Source organism: Hakea prostrata, chromosome 2, assembly GCF_041222555.1.
Source record: "Hakea prostrata isolate BN-2017 chromosome 2, UWA_Hpros_2, whole genome shotgun sequence".
Lineage (NCBI taxonomy): Eukaryota > Viridiplantae > Streptophyta > Magnoliopsida > Proteales > Proteaceae > Hakea > Hakea prostrata.
Window position 1 is genome coordinate 23,534,025 of NC_142601.1, and position 24,541 is coordinate 23,558,565.

Genomic DNA, 24,541 nt, shown 5'->3' on the forward strand with positions numbered 1-24,541 from the left:
AATAGGCCACCGTGTGTTGAATTGACCCTTCAACACGTTTTTCCAGTTCATAATGGCTTTTCTTGGGTGTGGTAAAGTGGTTTCTCAGTAACAAAGATTTGAAGGGTAGCATCGCATTCTTGTATTGATTAACTATACAAATTAGTTGGGCATATAAATAGGCCACCAATGTATTGAATAGACCAGTAAACAAGTTTTCCCAGTTGACAATGGCTTTTCTTGGGGTGGCAAGTGGTGTTTCAATGACAAAGGGTTTCAAGGGTACCATCACATTGTTTTTACTTTTTCTGCATATTGTAGTTTTGAAAAGCTATGGAGCTGAAGCAAAACAGACAATGGAGCAAACTGAAGTAGAATTGGAGCTGGAAAGGGAACTTGAGAGTTTGAATGTTCCTCATCCTCTAAAAACCATTATAGTATGTTATCTATACTTTTTTTTATCTCCTCTGTACACCTATGTAATCTATGGATGGTTTTCTCTCTCTCTCTCTCTCTCTCTCTCTCTCATATACACACACACACACTTAGAGAGAGAGACCCGATGGGAACTTTGTATTGATTTTCACATTTCTTTTCTTATGCCTTTAACCGATAACAAATGGTACAGAAAAGGATACCAAAGCAACAAGATAGCATGGGTTTTAGCATTGGATGTTTTAACCTTCTTATTTATGTGTCTCTTGATCTTGTAGACAGAGAACGGTTTTATTGATTGTGTTGATTTAAACAAGCAACCAGCTTTGTCTCACCCACTGCTCAAAGATCACAAAGTCCAAGTATGTTGTATTTCTCTCCCATTTATTTGTTTTATTCACATTCATTAACAAATCAAGACCGGGGGGCATATCTTATTAAATTTGACTGAAATTTTGACTTTTAATACTATAATTTCTTTGCAGATGGAACCAAGTGTTCAACCAGAATGGGGTGTAAATATAACTTCTTCAGCTGTTGAATCTTTGCTAAGTACTTATGAACATGAGGAATGTCCAGAAGGATCTGTTCCCATTCGACGAACTTCGAAAGAAGATCTTTTACAGGCTAGAACTTTATCAAGAGAATTGATCACCAATTTCAACCAAAGCAAAAGACACTTCCCCGGACAATTAGTAAGCAATCACCAACTCATATTCTATCTAATTCATGTCTCAAACTGAAACTTAATTAACCCATCTAAAAGATGTTAACTATATTAACTTTATTTTTTTAGCTGTCATTTAGAACTTCTAAGGTGTACCTAGTACACAAGACTAGTCACGATCAATCATTTTAAAGGTGTACCCATTGCACAAGACTAGTGATGTTGCAAAGTCCAAAAAGATGATAGTGTACCCAACTTCTTACTTGTACCCTCCGAAAAAAAATAATTGTTTTAATATTCAAACCCACGACTACTTGTCTCTATAAACTAATCTTAACCATTGCATCGTTCATCCCCCAAGGAGAATTTACAATTTGGATTCAAATGCAAATTAAGGTTCTTTTTTCTGTCAATAAGCATGACTAGGGAAATCTATCTTCATGCAAACAATAGGGCATGACTAAGGAAATATATCTTGATTCGATCAATAGGGCTGCACTTAAACGTAATCAGACTAATTACCATTTATTAAGAGTATCACATGCTATAATGCCTTCTTACTGGTATTCAGAAATACTTAATGAAGATTTGACATTTATTTATTTATTTATTTTACTTTTTTCTTTTCTTTTTTGGGTTAAAGTCCTGACAAACTTGTGTGCTCAGAAAATGCTAAGCATCATATGGTAAACAAAAAGACAATCAAACAATGCTTGTTGAGGAAAACTATGCAACTTTCAACTCGTTGACAAAGGTTGTTTTAAGGATTAAGTTTCTCATTTCCAGCTAAATCATATCTAGAAAGAAAAAAATTTCCCTAGAACATAATTTTTAGGTATGGTTTTTACATCAAATCCAATGTAAATATGAAAAAGAGTTAAAGTATGCTGATAAAATTGTAGGCACTGATTAATGCAAAACAGTCACATGCTTTTTTTTTTTTTTCTTTCTTTTTTTCTTTAGCAAAATAATTACATGGTTGCATGTATATACTGAAGTAGTTTTAAACTATAGCAATCGAAGGAAATGGGTTTTTATTGTTCTTTCTACTGAACAAATTATTAACCTCTAGAAATTGAACATTTAGATTGCAGATGTTAACAATAATTGGCCGGGTGGTCCAATTCATGGAGCTTCTGCAACTTTTAATGTATACAATCCAACTCTTACAGACCGTCAGCAATTTACAAATGTTCAAATTTGGATTAATGGTGGTCCAAATGAATCCCCCAATTATATAATGGCTGGATGGTCGGTATGTATTTAACAATCTAGATTTATTTGAACTCGTCCTTCAGTTGAATCGTCGTCCCTTACTCAACTTTTTAGTTTATAGTCGATTCAATTTTTAATGTTATCTAACTTTATTTTCTACACTTCTTAAAAATCAGGTTAACCCAAGCTTATATCATGACTCAGAAACTCATTTATTTACATTTTGGACGGTAAGTTTAATAGGTTGGAATTCTTTAATTTGTGTATCAAAACATGACTTACAATGGTTTTTATTTTTTCCTTCTATTTTTTTTTCCCTTTTTCTTTTCTGGGATCAAAAGACTTACAATGGTTGCTAACACATTATATTGTAGCTAATAATTCTTGCACTTTTTCTACGTTTTTTAAATTGATTGATAATACAATGTATCACTATAATTCAATAGGACATCAAATATGATTAGTCTTCACTTTTAACAAGATAATAAAGTTTTTTAGTTGTTAATTAATAATTATGTTCTTTTTAGTACTTGAATTTCATTTTACTTTGAGAGAACTTAAGAAGGTCTTCCTTTTTCTAAGTGGTAAACCGCTTTCTCTTTAGAAGCTTAAACAATGGTTTAACTTGTTATCTTTTTCTTTTGTTTTTTTTCTTTCTATTGTCTCTTCAGTTTTACCCTCTCTCAATCTCAATTAATAAGAATTTGTTCTTTTATTTTTTCCTAATATTTATTTTGGGAACTAAGGTTCACCCAAGCCAGCTTACTAACTCATTGATTACATCCTAAGGAGGGTAATTTTTACATATAATATTAAATACAAAGCAGGGCTTCTTCCTTGGACCCGAGGGAATCATTCCATGTATATTTTTCTTTCCATAGGATAAATTCAATGATATGTGATAAATAAAGACACCATATATAACCATTTACGTTTATGAGAACCCTTTCCCTCTTCGCACTTCTTAATTTATTAATTTCTTGTATAAATAATAAAAATTTTGATAAAATACCTGTTTATTTAAATAATTAAAATTGCTGGTTGTTGTATGTCTTTTTCACTTTTAATTTAACTTACCTTTTAGCGGGACAGAAAAAACTAAAATTTCAAGGTGTGCAGGGTGATAATTACAAAAATGGGTGCCCCGATACTCATTGCAGAGGGTTTGTACAAACTCACAGATCAATTAGGCCAGGAACTCTTTTAAGACCTACTTCTGATCTTGGAAATAATCAGTTTGAGTTCCATCTCGCTGTTCACCAGGTATAACTTTCTTTTATCTTTTATTCCAAGTAAGTCATCATAAAAAAAAAAAGTTGCATATTAGCGGCATTTGTATCTCCTCTTTGTGATTGAGGATGCCAGTCTTACATAGACATGTGCTGTAAGAATAGGTCTCATACAATTAATTGGTATATCTTTTGATGAAACTAAATCAGTAGATTGAATTTAGATCATTGTTGGTAATTCTATTGATTGTTTTCTTACAGGATCGAAATACTGGGCACTGGTGGCTGCAACATCAAGGCATGTCCATTGGTTATTGGCCAAAGAACTTGTTTAATTCTTTAGCTACTGGTGCTAAAGGTAATTCTTGGGGAGGTATCGTAAGAATTGGTTCTAATGGAGAATACCCTAAAATGGGAAGTGGAATGTGGCCTAAACAACGATATGCATGTTTTTTACATGTGATTGAGTATTTGGACAAGAACTACATTGTCTCACATCCAGGATCAGCAGGAAGCGTAAATATTCGCGTGGACAACAAACGTTGCAATGATATACAATATATATCTTATAACGATGTAACACATGTAGCTGGCATTAATGTTGGAGGACCTGGTGGACGTTGTGGCTAATTTTTCTACTAAAATGTAGTTAATGTTTATATGTTTCTACTAAGCTTTTTTTATTGTCGTGAATAAATGAATGTCTCCCTATAGATACGCTAGTGTGCCTTTTTAATTATTACCCATAATTATGTATATATAATTACGCAAGGCCTAAGAAAGTAATCCGCTAGGCCCACAAACCCAAACAAAAACATCTAGCAGTAAGTGGCAGCACAATCACCAATTTTGGGGCAATTTTAGGTTAAAACATATATGAATCTAGAAGGAATTAACGTGAGATTTTTAGATGGATGATAAGGTCTAGAAGTTTATTTTCTAACGCAATAAACAGTGACCAATTTTCTATTTCCTTGGGGAGTTATTCTCAAAGCCACCTCTCCACTTTGAAGCACATTGAAACTAGTTGACCTTGGAGGAAACACAACCAACTTCCTCTTAGTCCCAACTTTCAATGTCCTATTATTGCCATTTTATAGTTTCAAAATGTTTTTTATTTAATGGGGAAGTTAGCCAGTCGAACTGGGTAGTCATTTTTAAGTGATATTTTGGAATTGCCTATGCATGGAGGGATGTTCCCAATGCACTTTTATTTAAGCTCTTTATTGTGAAAGAATTTAAGATATTGAAATGAAAATTGAGTTTGGCCTTTAGCTTTAGAGGAAAGACTTTTCTTTTCTATACATACTTTTTAGATCTTATTATAGGTTATGAGCACTTCGTCAAAGTGGAGACTGGAGGAGAGTAAGTCGCCATCTGAATTTTATGAGGGAGTTCATGCGAGGATGCAGAGGCACATGGAGACTCGTGCCCATGTTCTGATTGCTCCTACAAAGTCAAGTACTATTGAGGCAACGACGATCACCTTATGAGATTGTAGTTGCTCTTGTGACCATTTGTTATATTCTTCTTATTGAACCTATTGATGGTGGTGCTGCTTAGTATTTTGAGCCTCTTTGAGATTTGACTTGACTAACTTTGGATAATGACAATTCAAAGTCATGGATAACTATAATAATTTAATATTATGACTTTGATTTGATACTTTATGCTCCTTTCTCATTCTTGGATTATACTATATTGTTATATTGTTATGGATTGACATTGAACCTAAATCCTGTATTGTTATCAATCCCACGGGTATTCGGGTGAGTCCGGATCCAGCTAAGTGGGGTGTGATAGAAGTTGGTATCATAGGTCAGGTTCATTTTAAATCCTAAACTTAATACTATATAGTGGGAGCATCTTGAATCACCAATCCATAAGTGACTCAACTAGGTTAAAAGTGAATAATAGGTTTCAACCACTAACTTGAAATACACAATGGAGTGAATGAGCATAATGGAGCTAACTGAAATAATACACAATAATCATATCAAACCCATGAGTCATATTGTCACACCCAACCTAGCCGGATCCTATAATACACGAATATGGGGGTGATACACCACAAGAATTAGTTTCACGGCCAAATCCATAACACAGCGCTATATAATATAATCAAAGAGCAAGTGACAAGTATTAATCAAGAAGTAAAAGTTATTATAGTTATCCAATATTTGAAATCAAAGTTATCATCCCAAATTAGTCCAATTAAATCAATTATCAGAGTTTAAGGAAAGGTTGTATATCAGCAGAACTCTAAGTTTTTGAGAAGGCTCAAAAGATTAAGTAGCGCCCTCATCTATCGGCTGGATGAGAAGGATGCAACACAAAGATACAAGGGCAATTACTATGTCATGAGGTATCTTCAGTGTCTCAGAATTGCTGGACTCCGTAAGCAATGTCCGAACAGTCACATGACTTGCCATAGAGCTTTGTGTCCTCTATTTTGGGCCCCTCATACGGCTCAAACGGCAGTGGACTTTCTAGCAGAACGGGGTCTTCATATCCTGCAATAATATCTAAAAGAAAATGTACATAAAGGAGTATGAGTTAAAATAGAACTCAGTGAGGTCAACTAACCATATATCATGCATTCGTCACATATTTCCATAAACAATCCATGTATAGTAAATAATGAGATGGGTGAATGAATACGTATGCAAATATGCTCCTAATTTTAACAATGGGGTCTCTATGGTGGACACATATTAAGTTATACACCAGTCTTTTCTAGGTGGTCTTACCACTCTCCCTCATGACACTCAGCACATCTTTTGGGTTTTTTGCAGTAGTTGAGTCAAGTCACATAAAACCATGGCTGGAGATTAGGTCACCACTTTCTCACATCACCATTGGTCTGAGAGCTAGCGCATGTTAGAGATAACCCTAGGCCAAATGCTTGGTCATAAAGTCTTGTACTACATGTGGTTCGGATATCTTCCCTCATGGCTAGTGCCTTTTTTATCCAATATCCTTCTCCACTTAGGAATAATATCTTTAATGGGAGGCATCTGTTAGATCCCATTCCTTAACCCTATGGTCATCTACATATGTTGGGGCGGATGCCTCTCATGTCTCCTCACAGCACTCAAGCCATCTTTTGGACGCCCATGAGCCTGACCCTAATATATGTAGCTCTACCATCTCATAATGACAGTGGGCTTGCTTGATGCTTACAAGGCCCAACCACTGTCATCATGGGTCACTTGGCTTAAATACCCTTGCCAAAAAGGTAGTAGTACTCAAGGGTTCACTAGCCAAACATTTAGACACTTTTTTACCATGTACCTAGGTCTAAGTGAATGTGAGGTCGCTAAGGTAATGGGTGACCCACAACCCTAGTTGGTATACAAGTATGGGTGCATAGTGTCCTACCATCCAATCCAGATATTCACATAATTCAAGCAATTGTAATAATAAATAAACATAATACCACATAACCTTGCGTAAAGTCACACGCAATTTATAATATATGCAAGATAAAAATGTAAACGAAGATTTAAACAACACTAATAAATGCACGGGATATGGCAATGTGTTTGCCTCACCTATTAATATTAACAATACTCTTCAAAGTCCTAAGAGATTCACCAAAGAGGGTGCAAGCAACTCAAAATAAGCCTAGAAACATGAGAAATCAAATGAGCAACAATCAGGATCCACTAGGGGTCAAAGGAGGCAAAACACACACCTAGACTAAGGGGCGGTTGATTAAACCTCCCAAGGCTGGTTGCCCACCCTTGGTTGGCCGCCCAACCTTAGGGCTACGATCGATTTGGTAGATTTCGACTCCATTATAGAATCGAATTAAAATGGGTCTTTTGGGGTCTTCAATAGAACACTAATAGGGTCACCAAAACACCCTTCAATCACCCCAAGTAGTTCCCATACAAAAAGACATAGTTTGGGCTCTTCTTGGACAATAAAACTACCAATAAGTTACCACCAGTCATTCTTGGACGGCCCTTTTTAGCCACTGCGAGTGCTTGCATCAATTGTAGATCGGGTATCATGGACATATCATTTGGCAATAAGAAACTTAGAGTCAGCATCTTCAATGCATCCTTAAGCCCAAATAGGGATGAAGAGTGCTTTGCGATTAATCTTATTAATGACTTAGTGGCTGATTATACTGCAAACATGTTTATTGATGATCCGCTGTAGCATTACTTTTAATTTGGGGAATTTTACCTAAATATTAAGGAAGTCAACACATTGTTGGACTCTTCCACTTCTTTGGAGCAATCACCATTCACATTTAGATTTGAGCCTCCACCTCCAATGGCTGCATCTCCCCAACCCTCATCCCTCATGTCTCCCCCTAAGTTGGATCTTAAACCACTCCCTTCAAATATAAAGTATGAATTCTTAGGATACAATGAAACCTTGCCTGTCATTAATTCTTCTGATCTATCACCTAGGCAAGAGGACCACCTTTTAGGAGTGTTTTCTGAATTCAAGGCAGCCACTGGATGGTCCTTAGCTGATCTTAAAGGCATAGACCCTTCTATGTGTATTCCTAGGAGAAATTGTGAGGATGAAGCGAAACTCCGTAGGGATACCCAATGTCGTTTGAATCCTAACATGAGAAAGGTAGTGAAAAATGCGGTAATTAACTGGTTAGATGACAACATTGTCTACCCAGTCTCTGATAGTGAATGGGTCAATCCTACTGAGGTTGTCCCTACAAAATCTGGCATCAATACGGTTCCAAATGACAACGATGATCTTGTCTCAATTCTTACCGCTATGGGTTGGCATGTCTGCATTAGTTACCAAAAGTTGAACATTGTTACCAAGAATGATCCACTTCCCCTTGCCATATATTAACCAGATTTGGAACTCATTTACTGGACATGCTTAACAAGTTAACGATCAGCGAGTTAAAGCTTTATGTGGATGGCCTAGCTTATGGCTAACTTATTGACGAGTTGGACCTAGAAGACTTGCCTCAAGACTCTTTATGAGTCTCTCATTGAGTTTGGTTGAAGACCCTAAACTTAGCGCTTTATGTGAGGCAACCCATTTGTTTAGATGTTATTTCTTATTCTTTTCTTTGTTTCTTTGTTAAGGTTTACTATTGTGTGCTCTATCCAATATCAAGCATCAGGTACATTCTTTCCGCTATTTACTTCTATTATGTTCTTCTTTTCTATTCTATCCTATATGCACTGAGGTCACTGCATAATTTAAGTGTGGGGGTGTCAACTCGAGTAAGACTCATTGGTAGTTGGTAGAACATTGTCACAGAGATAACAAGTGCCCAATTTTTTATGGCTTTGGTAAGATAAATGTTTTAATTCCTTGCTTAGATTCAAAATGAGAGTTTACGGGTTTTAGAAATTCCATCTGATGTGATGAGTACCCTCTTGAGAGAATGGTAATGGGTTTACATTTTGAGATTGAGGCTGAGTCAGAAAATAGGAACTCCAGGTAGTCCAAAAGGTTTGACCATTTAGTGGTCTTGTATTGCCTTGTGCTTATGGTGACAAGTTGAGACTGATAAATGTGAGTTGAATTGAAGTATAATATGAAAAAAAAATGTTAAAGTTTAAAGTTTAGACCTCCTTCTTAGTAATCGGGTCTCGGTGTCACTAACATCGTGCCTCACGTCAAACAGTTGGGGTGTGTTTGGTCAGTCTTGGATAGTAGGCTGGTTGGCTTGAGTAAGTAAGTTTGAGGGGTATTCTACACCTAGTCCCTTATGGCCATCTGGCTTGAGAGTGGCTGACCCAACACTCGTTACATAGGCATTCATAAAAGCTTAAGAGGCAAGACATTGCATGGACTAGAATTGTGAACATTAAAGAAATAAGTGAATTAATGTGCTTATAAAGGTGAAATGTCTAAGAAGGTCAATATTGCTTAGATCCTGAGTTCTTGGGATTATTTGGTATCTTGATTAGTCTTATCTGAGGGTGAACTGGTGGGCTGAGGATAAGAGGAGACTTCTCAATAGAATTGTTTGCCTAGAGCTAGACTCAAGAGAGGGTGCAAAGAGCTTAAGTGTGGGGGTGCCTATATTGCCTTCAGTCTTCAAGGGAGTGTCTTTGTCTTGGAATCTATTTTTTTACACTTACTTTTGCCAGAATCATTAGAAAAGCACTTAAGAATTTTGTGTGTATATTCTCTACAAACACTCACGAGACACAACTCATCCACTAGGGTAACCTAGGGGTTTAAAGGCTTTTTGCACATGTTAAGTGTAACAGTGATTTCTACAAAAGTTAGTTAGGTGTTTTGTTTTTCAATATTGCTTTTATTGTTTCATTTTGCTTGAGGACTAGCAAGCACTTAAGTGTGGGGGTAATTGATAAGCATGCATTTATCATTATTTATTTGATTTAATTTATCATATTTAGTTAATTAAAAGAGAGTTAATTGAGTAATTTTGTGTCTTTTTTCATGAATAAGGTGATTTTGGTTATTATAGATAATGTGTAGCAAAGTTGGCAAATATATTTGAGGATTTTAATTAAAATAAAATCATGGGATTCAATCTTGCTACCCCAGAAATCAAGAATAGTGAGATCCAACTTAATTAATGCAAAGAGAGGATGAATCTTAGCCAAATTGGAAACAGGTGGAGGTCCAAGGAACAAAATTGGTAGTAGGATCTGAAAATCGTGTAAACAGACCCACCTTGAGTATTTTGGGCATATCTCTCTCGTATGAACTCGGATTGAGGTCATTCAAGATGCTATGGAAAGATAATAAAATATCTACAACGTTATAGTTTTGAGTTTTTCCAGGATCTGAACACATAAAGGTCAAATTTACGGTTAAAGAGAAAAAATTCATTGTGTGTGGGATACATAAAAGAGAAGCCAGCTACAGAGAAGAGGAGAAGATGACGAACACAGATATTGGCTTTCATCTCTCTCTCTCATTGCTCAAGAAGAAGACCACATCTCTCTCTCTCTCTCCCTCTCTAAATTTCATCTTTATTTGTTTTATTAATTTTGTTATAATGAGTAGCTAGTTGTTTTTCTTTGGGATGTAGATGAACCATTGCTTATTTCTATGTTCTATATCTTCTTGTTGATTGTGTTTGAGTCTGGCAAAAAATGTTCTATAGCTAAGCAATCTAAGCATGCCAATCTTTGGCGAAGGATGATAGTCTTGCGAAGATAGGGCATATCTAGGAAAGACCATCTTTTGTGTTGAAGTGTAGAGTTATATCGATCAGTAAAAAGCATTGGGGATTTGAAGTCCCATAAATCTTCACGTATTCATAGTTAAAGTTTTTGCACTGATTAATAGATTTAATTTAAATTAGGTTTTGTTGAATTAAATCTTACTAACTTAGCCTCTTAGTTCCCCATAGTTCGATCCCGTACATTCTGCTAACTAGATTAATATTGGATTTTATTTTTGATTGGTTAGCGACATGATCATTGTTCACTACAGATTTGAAAATAACAACATTTACTTGGTAGTATAATTTCCTAGCCAATGTAGTTCAGAGTTGTATCGAATATGGAAGACAAATTTCATGCCCATTTCTATGTGGCAAATCATAAGTGCATGTAAGTGACCTTTCCCGATTGCAGAAAAGGCCACGTGAGCCAATAGAAAAATGTTTACAAGGTTTAAGTTCTTGAAGTGCAAATGCACCTTGGCTCTACCTGAAAGTGAGTTTGTAGCCATTACCTTGGAACATCACTCCTTTGCATTACTTGAAGTGCAAATGCAAAGGAGTGATGTTCATCTGTAAATGTGCCATGGCCACCTCTAATCCAGCTTGCTTTGAGATGGGAGGCAGTAGGTAATTCCATATTTCAGATTTGTCCCTAATGCTCCTTTTGAGTATGCACCATGTCCACTACTGGGTTTCGGAGAGTTTGGGTGTATTGGTTGCAATTGCTATTTGGATTGAGTGACTGATTTCTTGACATGGTGTAAATATTATAGTTCGTGTGTGTGTGTGTGTATATATATATTTCTTGACATGGTGTAAATATTATAGTTCGTGTGTGTGTGTGTGTGTATATATATATATATATATTATATATATATATATATATATTTCCCCCCCTCTGAGGGGTTCTTAGTTTAAATGAGATTCTACATTATCACACTAATTCCATTTCACATCGAGAATTGGATTAGCAAGTGGTTTTGTAGGACAAATACCGAGAGGAGTGCAGCCACCATCAAAATGAAGCATATGTACATTTGAGAATTCCAAAAGATGTTATCACATAAATGGTCGAAATAATGCAGCTAGACAAGGAGTTGGATATACATTGGAGGAGCTGGTGGCTAGATTTTCCTATCAAAGTATATGTAACCTTGATATGTTTGTTTAATTTTTTCCTGCTAAAAGGTCATAGGTATTCAAAGCAAGAAGTATAAACAGAAACAATAAAACTTACATGTCTTGGAACCAAACATTCTAGCCCGCAACCTCAGTTGCCCCCAATACACCCATCCTCACTGCTTGCCACTCACATTAGTTGTCAAAGTGAAAAGCTAGAATCTGAACCTAGGGCTTCCTGATGCATCTAGATCTAGAGCCATCCAAACAGCTGCTGTCCAAGGGATGTTAGTAGCTGAATATCCCTGCCAAGCCACTGTTCTGGCTAAGAAATCCGTAGCCATATTTGTTTCCCTGTAGCAATGGGTTATTTTCCAATCGATAGCATCTAAAAATGACAGCAAAGCCCTCCACCGTTAAAGGAAAAACCAAGGGATCTTACACTGCTAAATGAGCACAACCACTGCCACTGAATCACACTCAACCCAAAGCTTCGTCATTTTCAGCCTATCATCCCATTCCAGCCCAAGAAAGAGAGCCTCCATTTCATATTCAAAGTTAGTTTTCACATTCAAGAAAATGCTGAAGTTCAAGATCACAACAGCAGCTTCATTTTGGAAAGGCCCACCAGCACCAAGGTTGCCCAAAGAGCATCTGTCAATGTTTAGGTTGACCCACCCATTGGAGGAGATAACTAGAAAACTTCTTGAGGGCGTTTTGAGCTCATAATGTGATGCTTTAACCCCAAAGATCTAGCAAGAGCAAAATCATCCTAAGAAACTCTTCTACCTTCAAGCACAATAACCAATTGAGCAAGATATGAGAAGATATGATATAGCACCCAGTCCTTTGGAAGGCAAAGCTCCTCATACCTGTGCTTATTTTGGCCCAGCCAAATGTAGTAAATTAACAGAAAACAACCATTTAACCAAGCCGCCCCTAACAAGGTTGATTTAGCTTGCTGAGTCCACAATTTACAGCTCTCTAGGAGAGATGTGTGAGCATGCCAAATCTTTCAAAACTTTGTTGCCAACGACTCTCCATAGCTGCGGGCAAATGGACATTGCAAAAAGATATGGTTGACACGCTCTGAAGCCTCCATACATAAACTGCAGCGAGAGGCCAAAGAGATCCCCTTAAAAGTAATCAAATCACCCACAAGGATCTTCCGATGGAAAAAAACACCAACAAGAAGCTAGCTGCCTCAACAATAAAGGCGACTTCCAAATGGCAATTGCCCAATCTACCTTCGTTGCTTTTCTTCTAAAAAGCTCCCAAGCTGATTCTATAGAAAAATCACTAAGTCGTGAGGCCCTCCAGTGACACACATCAGCAAAGGCACACTAGGAAGAGGGGTTAATCTAATCAATTCCAGGAAGAGGGATTAATCTAATCAAATCCATCACCTCCTGAAGCTTTGGTGAAAGATGTCTTTTTTTAATTCCTCATGAATAAAGTGTTAAATTATTTAGATTTTCAGTTAACTCACAAGACTTGTATTTAGTTCAAATTTGGGTTCAAATATTGGTTTTGTTGCCCCTTACAACAGATCCCATGTGACAAATTATAAAGACACCTTAAAATTTATGATAGGGATAATTCCTATTGTCTCCTATACTATAGCTTAATTACAACTTTAAATTGCGGAATTCTAGGGTTTGCTCTTCAATAATTTTTTGTCTGAAAAAGGTTTGGCATTTTGTTGCTTCTTATGAGAGATGAACAATGGGCGATGGGACAAAAATAAATTTTTTGAAGGTCGTTGGTTTAGAGACTTTGCTGTTGTTGCTCATTTGGAGATTCTTCTAAATGGTATATATTATGGTTGGATGGATCCACATATATCACCCTGTATACGTTCCACAATGCAGGGGATTCAAATCCAACTTTAGCTGGTGATGGTCTAGTAATAAGTTTCACTTGAGAACAAGCAATACAAGAAAGTTCATTGAATTGAAGAATCTTCTGATTTTCAATTGATGGCCATGTGAATTTTCAATACTTTTTCACATCATATTCTATCCGGGATGGCCAACCGGTCATGGCAAATAATAAAGATATTTGAATCAATATTCCTTTGATCCACCAAAGCATATATTTCAACCATGCGAAGATTTGTGTAATACAAACCGAAAGAAAAAGCAGGTAATTTTCCAAAATATATTTTCTACCTGTCGCTTTTGTAGTAATACAAAGATATTTAGTTTTACCATCATATACAGTCTGAATATGATAGCCATTTTGATGAATGTCTTTGAAACTTAATAAGTTTATTTTGACACTTATTACAAAATAATGCATCATTGATTACCAATTTGGTTCCCTTAATTAATAATAAATTAACTCTTCTAGAGCTTTCAATCAATTTTGTACTACCAGTTATTTTATAAACTTTGGCTTCCTCCATCTTCAAATAAGAAAAATACTTTTTATCTCTTAGTATAGTATGCATCGTAGCACTATTTGCGAGCCATATATCGTCTTCACTAATCTTGGATCCAATTGAGAATTGAGGAATATCCATGTTCTTCATTAAATTGAAACGAAATACATAAAAAAATATATGTAGAAAATCATACATAAATGAATTAAACCAAAAATTAAAATAAACTAATTGAAAACATAACATCACTTTTATTCGAACCCAAATAAGAAAAATAACCAAATCATCAAATATTGTTTTCAAAGAAGTCTACAGCATCTTGATGCATGATGTCTATGAGTCCATTAAAATCATTTTTGTTTAAAGCAAGGTTTACTTCAATACCATTATTTTGGAGAGTCAAATCCGTCTCCACATTATTTTCCTTCTTTTTGATTGAAGCTTGACAAAAACTCTGGAGTACGATAAACACACAACCAATGGCCTTTCATTCCACATTGGTGACAAACATTATCTTTACTCTTTGAAGAGTTACTTTGAGAATCCTTGCATTTCTCTTGTTTATTTCCATTATGAGGATGATAATTATTCTGTCTTTTTTCTCATCCACGTCCATGTGCAAATCCACATCCACGTCCATGGCCATGATTATAATTTTGTCTCCTTTCATTCTTATCATGAATTACTGCATTCACTTTAGGGAATGGAGCAGAACCAGTAGGACGGGCCTCATGATTTTTTTAATAATAATTCATTATTCTGCTCAGCCACAAGGAGGCATGAGATCAATTCAGAGTTCTTCTTAAAACCCTGTATACTATATTGTTGTTGTAGCAACACATTTGAAGCAAGAAAAATTGATATGTTTTTTTTTCTCTTTCTAATAAGTCCTCATCAGTAGTAATATTTCTTCGCATAATTTCAATTCAGAAATAATTTCAAAAACTGCAAAATTGTACTCGTTTACAGTTTTAAAATTTTGCAACATCAAGTGCATCCATTCATAGTGAGCTTTAGGTAGGATTACCGTTTTTTTATGGTCATACATTTCTTTTAAATTAATCCATAATTCAAGTGGGTCTTTCATAGTCGGATATTCTGCTTTCAATCCTTCATGGAGATGATGGTGAATAAAAATCATGGCATTCGCCTTATCTTGATTGGATACATCTTTTTCTTTCATAATTGCATTTCCAAGACCTCTATTGTCAAGGTGGATCTCAGCATCAAGGATCCATGACAAGTAATTCTTGCCCGTTATATTGAGGGCCACAAATTCCAAATTTCTAAGATTTGACATGATATAAGTCAATATAAAAGAGGAATAAAAGATAAAATTAAATTTCATTAAACATTAAATAATATGTGCATCTTCTAATATTTGAAGTAATGAATAATATTTGAACATAAAAATTAACATGAAAATTAACCTCAAAACACAATTACTTGGAGCGGAGTTGTACACAATTACTTCAATAGAGTTGTGCTCAAAATACAATTACTTCAAGTGGAATTGTGCACAATTACTTCGACAGAGTACTGCTCAAAAGAACAATTACTTTGTAAGAAATCGTGCTGATAACGTATTATAAAATAAAGAAAATATATTAGAGATGAAAAAGGAAACTAGAACAAGGTCAATCAAACTATTCATTGAGTTGAGTGTATTACATATTTATAGAAGAAGTAGCAACTTCTCTGATATGGAAATATCAAATCTACAAAGAAATACAATATATGATTCTTACACATAATTAGATGTTCTTGATATGGATAAGATAGATTGTCGCTCAAAATATAAGGTGCATAGAATGGAAATTGTGACTATCAACATTGTGTTGAGATGACCATGATCTTCAATTAAGATGGAAATATGAACCACCAAGATTTCATGCTGAGGTGGTTGAGATTTTCAATTAAAAGTATAATTTATTTGGAAGTGATGAACATCTACAATGAATATTATTTATAATATACCTAATTAAATTCTCTTATTGTCAAGAGAAAGAGAAAAAACGAAAAGGAAACTCATTTTTGTTATAAAATAAAGAGAAAATATAGAATACAAAGAAGAAAGATAAGATTAATTCAATCAGAACTGGTCCATTCATTTGAGTGCATTACATATTTATAGTAGAAGGAACATCTACTCTGATATGGAAATATCAGAGTCTACAAAGAAATACAATATATTATTCTTAAACACAATAAGATAATCTTGATATGGAAGGATAGATTGCCGCCCAAGATAGAAGGTGCATAGAATAGAAATATTGATTGCCAATATTGTGTAATGAGATGGTTGTGATCTTCACCAATATTTCCTCTTGGGGTAGTTGAGATCTTCAATTAGAAATACAATCTCTTTGGGGTAATGGACATCCATAATAAATATTATTTATAACACTCCCCCTTGGATGTCCATCTATAGATAATGTACCTCGTTAAAACCTTACTAAGAAAAACCCTGTGGAAAAAAATTTTAGTAAAGGAAAAAGAGTATACATATCTAAATAATACGTATTGGTAGCTGCGCATTAAAAACCTTACCAGGAAGACCCAGTGGGACAAAACCTTGGTTAAGGGAAAAAAAGTGTAGCATGTATTTTACTCCCCCTAATGATAACATCATTGAGTATCTTTAAGTACGTACATTCCAATATCATATACCAGCTTCTCAAGATTTAAAGTATGTAACTTCTCAGTAGATAAATTTGTCAAATTATCACTTGAACGAGTTTGTTGAACATAGATTTCACCATTTCATTAAAGATCATGAATGAAGAAGAATTTTGGTGAAATATGTTTCGTTTTATCTCCTTTGATGTATCATCGCTTCAATTGAGCTATGCATGCATCATAATCTTCATATAATATTGTTCAAACCCCTTCTTCTAGTAGAAAACTACATACTTCCTGAATGTGTTGTATCATTCATCTAAACCAAATATAAAATAGCTAACATTCACTTATGAATAAATAGCATGTTTGAGATGTAGTTTTATATAGATCAGATAAATTTTTTGCATCTGCATAACAAGTAAGTTGATCCACATTCATAAAATAATATAATGTCAATAATTTCTCAAATGTACTGAAATATATGTTTTATAACATTTCACTGTTTTCGTATTGGAGAAGAGATAAATCTTGCTAGTACACTTATAGAAAATGCTACATCCGATTGTGTATTATCAGCAAGATACATTAATGCCCCAATTGCACTAAGATATGATATTTCAGGACTAAGAAATTCTCCACTATTTTATTGGAGTCGAAATGAATATTTCTTTATATTGAGTAATCTCACAACCATTGGGGTTCTCAATGGATATATTTTATCTAGATAAAATCGTTTCAAAATATTATCTATATAAGTTGATTGATGAACGAATATTTCATTCGTCAAATGCTCATTTACAAGTCAAGACAAAAAATTATCTTTTCAAGATTTTCATTTCAACTTTCTTCAAATAATCTATTGCTTTTGAAAACTCTTCAGGAATTTTGATGATATTTAAATCATCATCATATACACTTATTAAAATTAGATCCATATCCTTTAATAAAAAGCACAATAATAAATTGAATCATTTTTATACTTTTCATTTAGTAAATATCCACTAAGGAAATTATATCATATATGCCTTGATAATCTTTGAAGCCTTATTAAACAAACTTCCTAAGAATTTTTATGTGCTTCAGGTATTTTGAATCCTTCAGGGATTTTCATATATCTTTCACACTCGAATGAGCCATATAAATAGGATGTAATAATAACTAATAGACACATGTCAAAATTTTTATATACTGCCAGATTAATAAGATATCTGAAGGTGATTGCATCCACCACAAAATAACATGTTTCCATGTAATGCCAGGAATCTACGAAAATTCTTGTGTTATAATTCATGCTTTATATATCACGATTTCATTATTTTTCTCATTTCATTTTTCCAAGAAAACTCAATTGTACCCCCACTGGCTTTATACCTTCAGATGTTGGACTGAGGTCCAAAAACTTTATTTTTCAAGCGAATTCAATTTTGCTTGAATTGCGTCTCTACATTTTAGCCAATCATTTCTTCATTATATTCAAGATTCTCGTCTTGTTGCATTATTTCAAAAAAAACATTATATGCAAAAATTGTTGTCGACAGTTTTATATTTTCGGTTCCATCTTTTTCCTGCAATGACATAACTAATCGAGATCTCTTCATTATTTTCAGGTACTTAAATCTCTTCTGGGGTTTTATAGAAAGTTATGTCTTTAGGATCTTTATAATCAATTGTCTCCATATTATGACCATCTTGATCATTTGCTCCTTTCATTTTCTAGGATTTTATCATTGGAACTGATTGATCTTCCATGTTTTAAACGTAATTTAATTTCATTTGCACTGATAGATTGTCCTGCTGGGACATCAATTCTAATTGGAACATTTACAGCTGGAATATGAGATTTAGTAACTCTTAGAAGGTCAGCAAATCTGCGCTTGATTCATAATATTTATTACATTATCCTTTGAACTTCAAGTTCACAGTACTCAGTGCGAGGATCTAATGAGATAATGATAATGCATACAATCAATCTCTTTTTCCAACTGTTTATTCTCTCTCCCTCATGTTGAAAAAATTAATTCATCAAATAATCTCCTATCATTGGCAATATATTGAATTATATAAGAAGATTCATATCCAACATATATTCCCAACTTTATTTAGGAACTCATCTTTGTGCGCTGTAGTGGAGCAATTAGAACATAAGCCGCACATCCAAAAATTTTTAAGATGATAAATATTTTGCTTCTGACCATAAGCCAATTGTAATAGGGAGAATTTATGACAATCTTTTGGCCTGATGCGTACAAATGATGCTTTGTTCTCATAAACAATGGTTTAGCTATTAATTGGAGACATTTAATAAATAATTTTACCAAACCATTTTGAATATAAACATGAGCAACAAGCTATTCAACTGTGATCTCAGTTGTTATACAATAATCATAAAGCCTGAGATGTAAATTCACCAGCATTATCAAGACAAACTGTATTTATCATAAATTATGCTCTTAATCTCATTATTTGAGCAAACAATCTCGCAACACCAAATTGCGAGTTCATAATGAACATACATGTGATCACTTTATAGATGCATCTATTAAAATCATAGATTATCTGAATGGTCCCCATGATGGGTGAATGAGCCCATATATTTTTCACCCTCTATACGTTTCAAAGACGTAGAATGTTCAATCTCAACTTTAGCTGGTGAATATCCAATAATAAATTTCTCTTGAGAACAAGTAACACAAGAAAATTCATTTAATTGAAGAATTTTCTGGTTCTTCAATGGATGACAATTGAGTTTTCAATAATTTTTCGCATCATATTTGATCCGGGATGGTCCAACCGGTCATGCCAAATAATAAAATTATTGGAATCAATGTTCATTTGATTACCCAAGCATATGTTTTAACCATGCGATATTCGTGTAGTACAAATTGGGAGAAAATATCTAATACCTTTGTATAGATATTCACTTTTACCATTATTTGTAGTCTCACTCTGATAATCATTTTGGCAAATAGCTTTAAAACTTAATAAATTTCTTTGAGACTTACTACAAAATAATGAATTATTCATAGCCAATTTTATCTCCCAGATAATAATAGATTAGCTCTTCTAGAGCTTCCAATCAATGTTGTACTACCAATTTTTATATGAACATTGGTTTCTGCATCATCAAATAAGAGAAATATGTATATTTTTGTCTCAGTACAATATGCGTCACAGCATATAAGAGAATATTCACATTCTTTATCAAAACGAAACAAAATATATTAAAAGATATATAGAAAGTCAATAAAAAAAATTATAGAGGAAAAAGATTAAATTTAAGATAAACTAACATATGAGATGAGATTTGAAGAGAAAAGAATTACAAACTAATATAATATTAGTTGAATTCTACTAACATAACCAAATCTTCAACTATTATCTTCAAAGGACTTTATAGCATCTAGATGTGTAGTATCTATGAGGCCATCAAAATCATCTCTTTTATAGGCAAAAATTGCTCAAGTATCATGATTTTGGAAAATCCAATTTATCTCCACATTATTTTTATTTATTTTTTTTCGCTAAAAGGGTCATTTTATAACGACAATAAGAAGAAAAAAAAGAAATACAGCAATTAGTACCTACCTTGCTCACCCGCAACAACAGTTGCCCCCAATACACCCTTCCTCACTAGTTCCTACTCATAATTGAAAACAACTAAGTCATCAGAAACGAAATGTAGAACGTCTAGATGCATCCAAATCAAGATCTTTAAGAAAAGCTTCATAACAATAGTTACGTAGCAGCACTATCCTCTCCCAATGGGAGGCTTTGATGCACTGCGGATACTTTCGCTAAAGCTGCATCTACCTTCTTGAATTCCTCTGCTATAGAAACCTTTTTACTTGTTACTACTTTCTTCACTGCATGAGCCTTCTTCTTCGGATGACCAGGTTTCCGACGAGGAGAACCTTCAGCCCGCACTGATATAGACGAAGATGAAATTGGAATAACTACTTTCAATTGCAAAGTTTCATCATTGGCCGAACTCTCCAGCCTGGCCGAATTCTGATCAGGCCCACAATAGTCCAAATCATCCTCCGTAGTTCCTTCAATGGCTAAACTTCTAATAATATTTGCAACTTCAGGTCCTACCAATGAACACTCCAAAGAAGGGTTTCCAATTTGCATAGAACTCTTACCTGCAACAAGCACTTTTTGAAATTCAAAAGGAGTGGCCGAACCACTTTCGAGCTTATCTGTAGGTCCCACTAGTGAATTCCCCAAAGGAAGTTTACCAATTGGATTAAAACACTTTGCTGCATCTAAGGAATTTTGAATTTCAAAACTAGAGTCCACAGCCAAAGAAGCTGCTTCAAAATTATTCAAATTCTGTTGGGCCCCGCATGACCCCACTTGAAGCTCCAAACTAGAGTTCACGTCCAATGCAGTTTCTTTCAATCTAATCGAATTTTGTTGCGTAGAAAAGTTTTCCACATAAACTGAATTCTGTTCCGTAGAAGAGTCTTCCACTCTAACCGAATTCAGCAGGGCCCAACAAGGCCTCTCATGAAGCTTTTCAAACCGTTCAAAAGAGCCAATATCCTTAGTGGGCGAATTAGGTGGAAGTTGGTTAGTCGTGGGACCAACAAGGTAACTACGTTCTTTGAAAGATTACCAACCAACATCAAACTCTTGCCTTTATCTAAAATTTTTTGAAGTTGAAAAGGATCACTTTGAGAGAGAGAAAGATCAAGAGAAGAGTTCTCGCTAGACGTGATCACCACATCAGAGGGAACCTACCTTGTAGATTTGAAATTTGAAATTGAATTTGCTGCACCCTCATTGGATGAAACAAAGTCCTCCAAACCCGCCACCTCTAGAGCCACACGAATCTGATGCTGGAGTGAGCTTGGAGTCTGCACTCTCACACCGTCAGTAGGAATCCCATCCACAATAGGATTATCTGCTGGGAGGTTTTCTGCAGGAACGATAGAGGGCTGAACCTGCAAACCATCCACAGAATCGTTTGAAGCAAACCTACAATGAAGACCTAGGTGGCCTTCTCGATTACACGTGAGCACCGCAGAATATCATCCTCAAAAATTACCTTCTGAAGAAAACTAAAAACTCGAAGAGTTCTTGGTTCAAGGCGCTCAATCTGAACCTCATTCACTCGAATAGCATCGACCTCCAATTCAACCAAAATTCGAGCATAATTACCAATAGAACCAAGACGAGTTCGTCTATCAAGAGAAACAGGTCTCCCAACAGATTTTGCCATAGAAAGAAGCACTTTCTCATGCCAATACTCAAGAGGTAAATTAGGGAAACGAACCCACACCAACTTACCTGCTGGTTGAGGAGAGTGGATATTAAAATCCGGCCTCCATCGTTGAAAACGAATGTATTGCTTTCCAACATTCCAAAAACTTCTGCGCCACACCTCAGTCATATCTGCTAAACCCTTTCCCCAATGAATGTAAAATCACCCCTTGAGACAATTTCCAAGCACCCCTAGCTAGCTCTCGCAATTCATCCATGGTAGTGATGCGAAAATTAGCTCGCCCAATCAATGAAAAACGGAACTGATTTCGTTGCTGCTCGTATTCCTGTTGCGGGATTACAATCCTGCGAAACTTACCCGCTTGTATAGGAGAAGGGAGGGAATCAATCTCAGGCAACAACGAACTCCCCACTACTCCCGCATAAGATTTATCCCCATTGGTAGGCACCTCTGGAGGCTTCAAATGCAGGAAGACCGATTCCCTAGGTACCTCCGAATTTCCTAGAGCTTCCATCCCAAAAATGTGAGGTATTTTAGAATACCTCTTTATGTGGTCTATGATTGAAGGTACCAGTATTCGAACCTTGGCCTCTAAAGAAGAAATTTTAGATTTCAACCATTGAGGCAATCAAAGCTACCGGTAAAGCAATTATCAATTAAATATTAAATTAAATTAGTGCAAATGATTTTTAAAAGGTGTGCAATCATGGCAGGGTCACTTTTTATTTATTTAATTAAGGCTTAACAAAGCTTAACTTAATATTGTGGAGTACGACAGATACATGTTTAATGGCCTTCATACTACATCAATAACAAATATTATCTTCACTCCTTGAAGAGTTATATGGAGAATCTTTATTATTCTCTTATTTTTTTCAATCATGAGAACGGTAATTATTCTGTCTTTTGCTTCATCCACTTCCATAGTATGACCATGGACTAGAATTTGCCTTCTTTCAGGCTTATCATAAATTGCTGCATTCACTTCAGGGAATAAAGCAGAAGTAGGACGAGTTTCATGATTTTTCATTTATAGTCCATTATTTTACCCAGCCATAAATAGGTAAGATTTTTCTTTTTTTTTTTTTTTTTTTGATTTTTTTGTTTTTTTGGTACAAAAGGGTTTTGTTAAGCTGGGGGATGGGATATTAATATGCCTCAGCGAGAGTTGAACCCATGACCTTTTCACTAAGAGGTGTTGGTTTCAACCACAAGAACAGCTTTGCATAGGCTTTAATAGTTAACATTGATAATTTTGGGATGAATATTAATTCAACGTAGAAGGCTCTTTACATTGCTCTCCTCCAGTTTGACACGACTGGTGGTAGACCTTTGGACTTGGATAATTTGGGATAAATATTTATGAGATGTCATCTCTTCATATGAACAATTTCATTCATGGTTGAAGTTGTGCAAAAAGGTTTTTCACAGTTTTATATACCCAGAAAAGAAAAGGTAAAAAAATCTCGGAACTACAAGATTATACTTACCCATCGTGGATGAATGAAAGAAAATTGAGGAAAATTTTCTGCACATGGTAAAGTAAATCATTTTAGTCGGTTGGATCGAAATCTCGGCGATCTCAACCCTTGAAATTCAGTTGAGATTTGAGAAACATTTGAGTCGCATTTATAATAATTTGGGTCGCATTTAATGGCATAACTCAAGCAATTTCACTATATGATGTAGGTTTTCATCATTTGGATCCGAACGACCTCGCTAGTGTTGCTTCCCTTCATAATTTCATCAAAACCCAATTTGGAAAGCTTGATGCATTGTTGTGTTGAGCACTTGAGCTTAGAATAAATGCTCTTCATTTGGTTAATGACTCTAATTATTATAATTTTTTTTTCTTTTTTGTAGAATTTGGCTTATTAAGATGGGGGATGGGGATATTAATATACCTTAACAAGAGTCGAATCCACGACCTTTTCACTAAGAAGTATTGGTTTCACCACTAGAACAGCTCTGCAGTGACAATGACTCTAATTAATTACTAACAAAAAATGATGACGATTTGGGGATTCAAAATCAAATGCTTTAAATTTGAGTTTCTCGTCTAAGTTGGAAAGTGTTGAGATGGTTCCAAAACTCACAAGGAAGAATTTGTGAAAAGAATATGAAATTCAGATGATTTAAATTTGAATTTTTTGTGAGAAGTGGTTCCAAAAGATAAGGACAATCCTATTTTGTCAAGAAAGAATTTTGGAAAAATCAAATCCTGACAAGAATAAATTTTTGGAAAGATAGTGTACTACACCTTATACGGTTGTAAATGAAAATTTATATTTAAAATTAAAAATATATTGTTCAAGTCACACAATGTGATGAGGAAACTTCCATCAATTCTACCATCATTCAGTTCATTTGAATTTCGAAGTCTTAAAATTCTTGTTTGAAAAAATAGAAGTTTCTTGAAATTTCAAGCCATGTCAACACTTTTCAACTATGATGAAAAATTCAAATTTGGACCATTAGAATTTCGAATTCCCAAATCATCCTAATTATCCTCATCAAT

The 24,541-nt window shown here is 34.8% G+C and overlaps 1 protein-coding gene across 1 annotated transcript; it reads left to right on the forward strand.

Annotated features, from left to right (window-relative positions):
- Positions 1-209: 209 nt before the first annotated feature.
- Positions 210-4,155, forward strand: LOC149024105 (protein neprosin-like). The gene is made up of 6 exons (XM_089143413.1): positions 210-416; positions 693-776; positions 900-1,040; positions 2,169-2,336; positions 2,473-2,526; positions 3,787-4,155. Exons 1-6 carry the CDS (start codon positions 210-212, stop codon positions 4,153-4,155), a joined length of 1,023 nt encoding a protein of 340 aa, XP_088999539.1.
- The last annotated feature ends 20,386 nt before the right edge of the window (positions 4,156-24,541 follow it).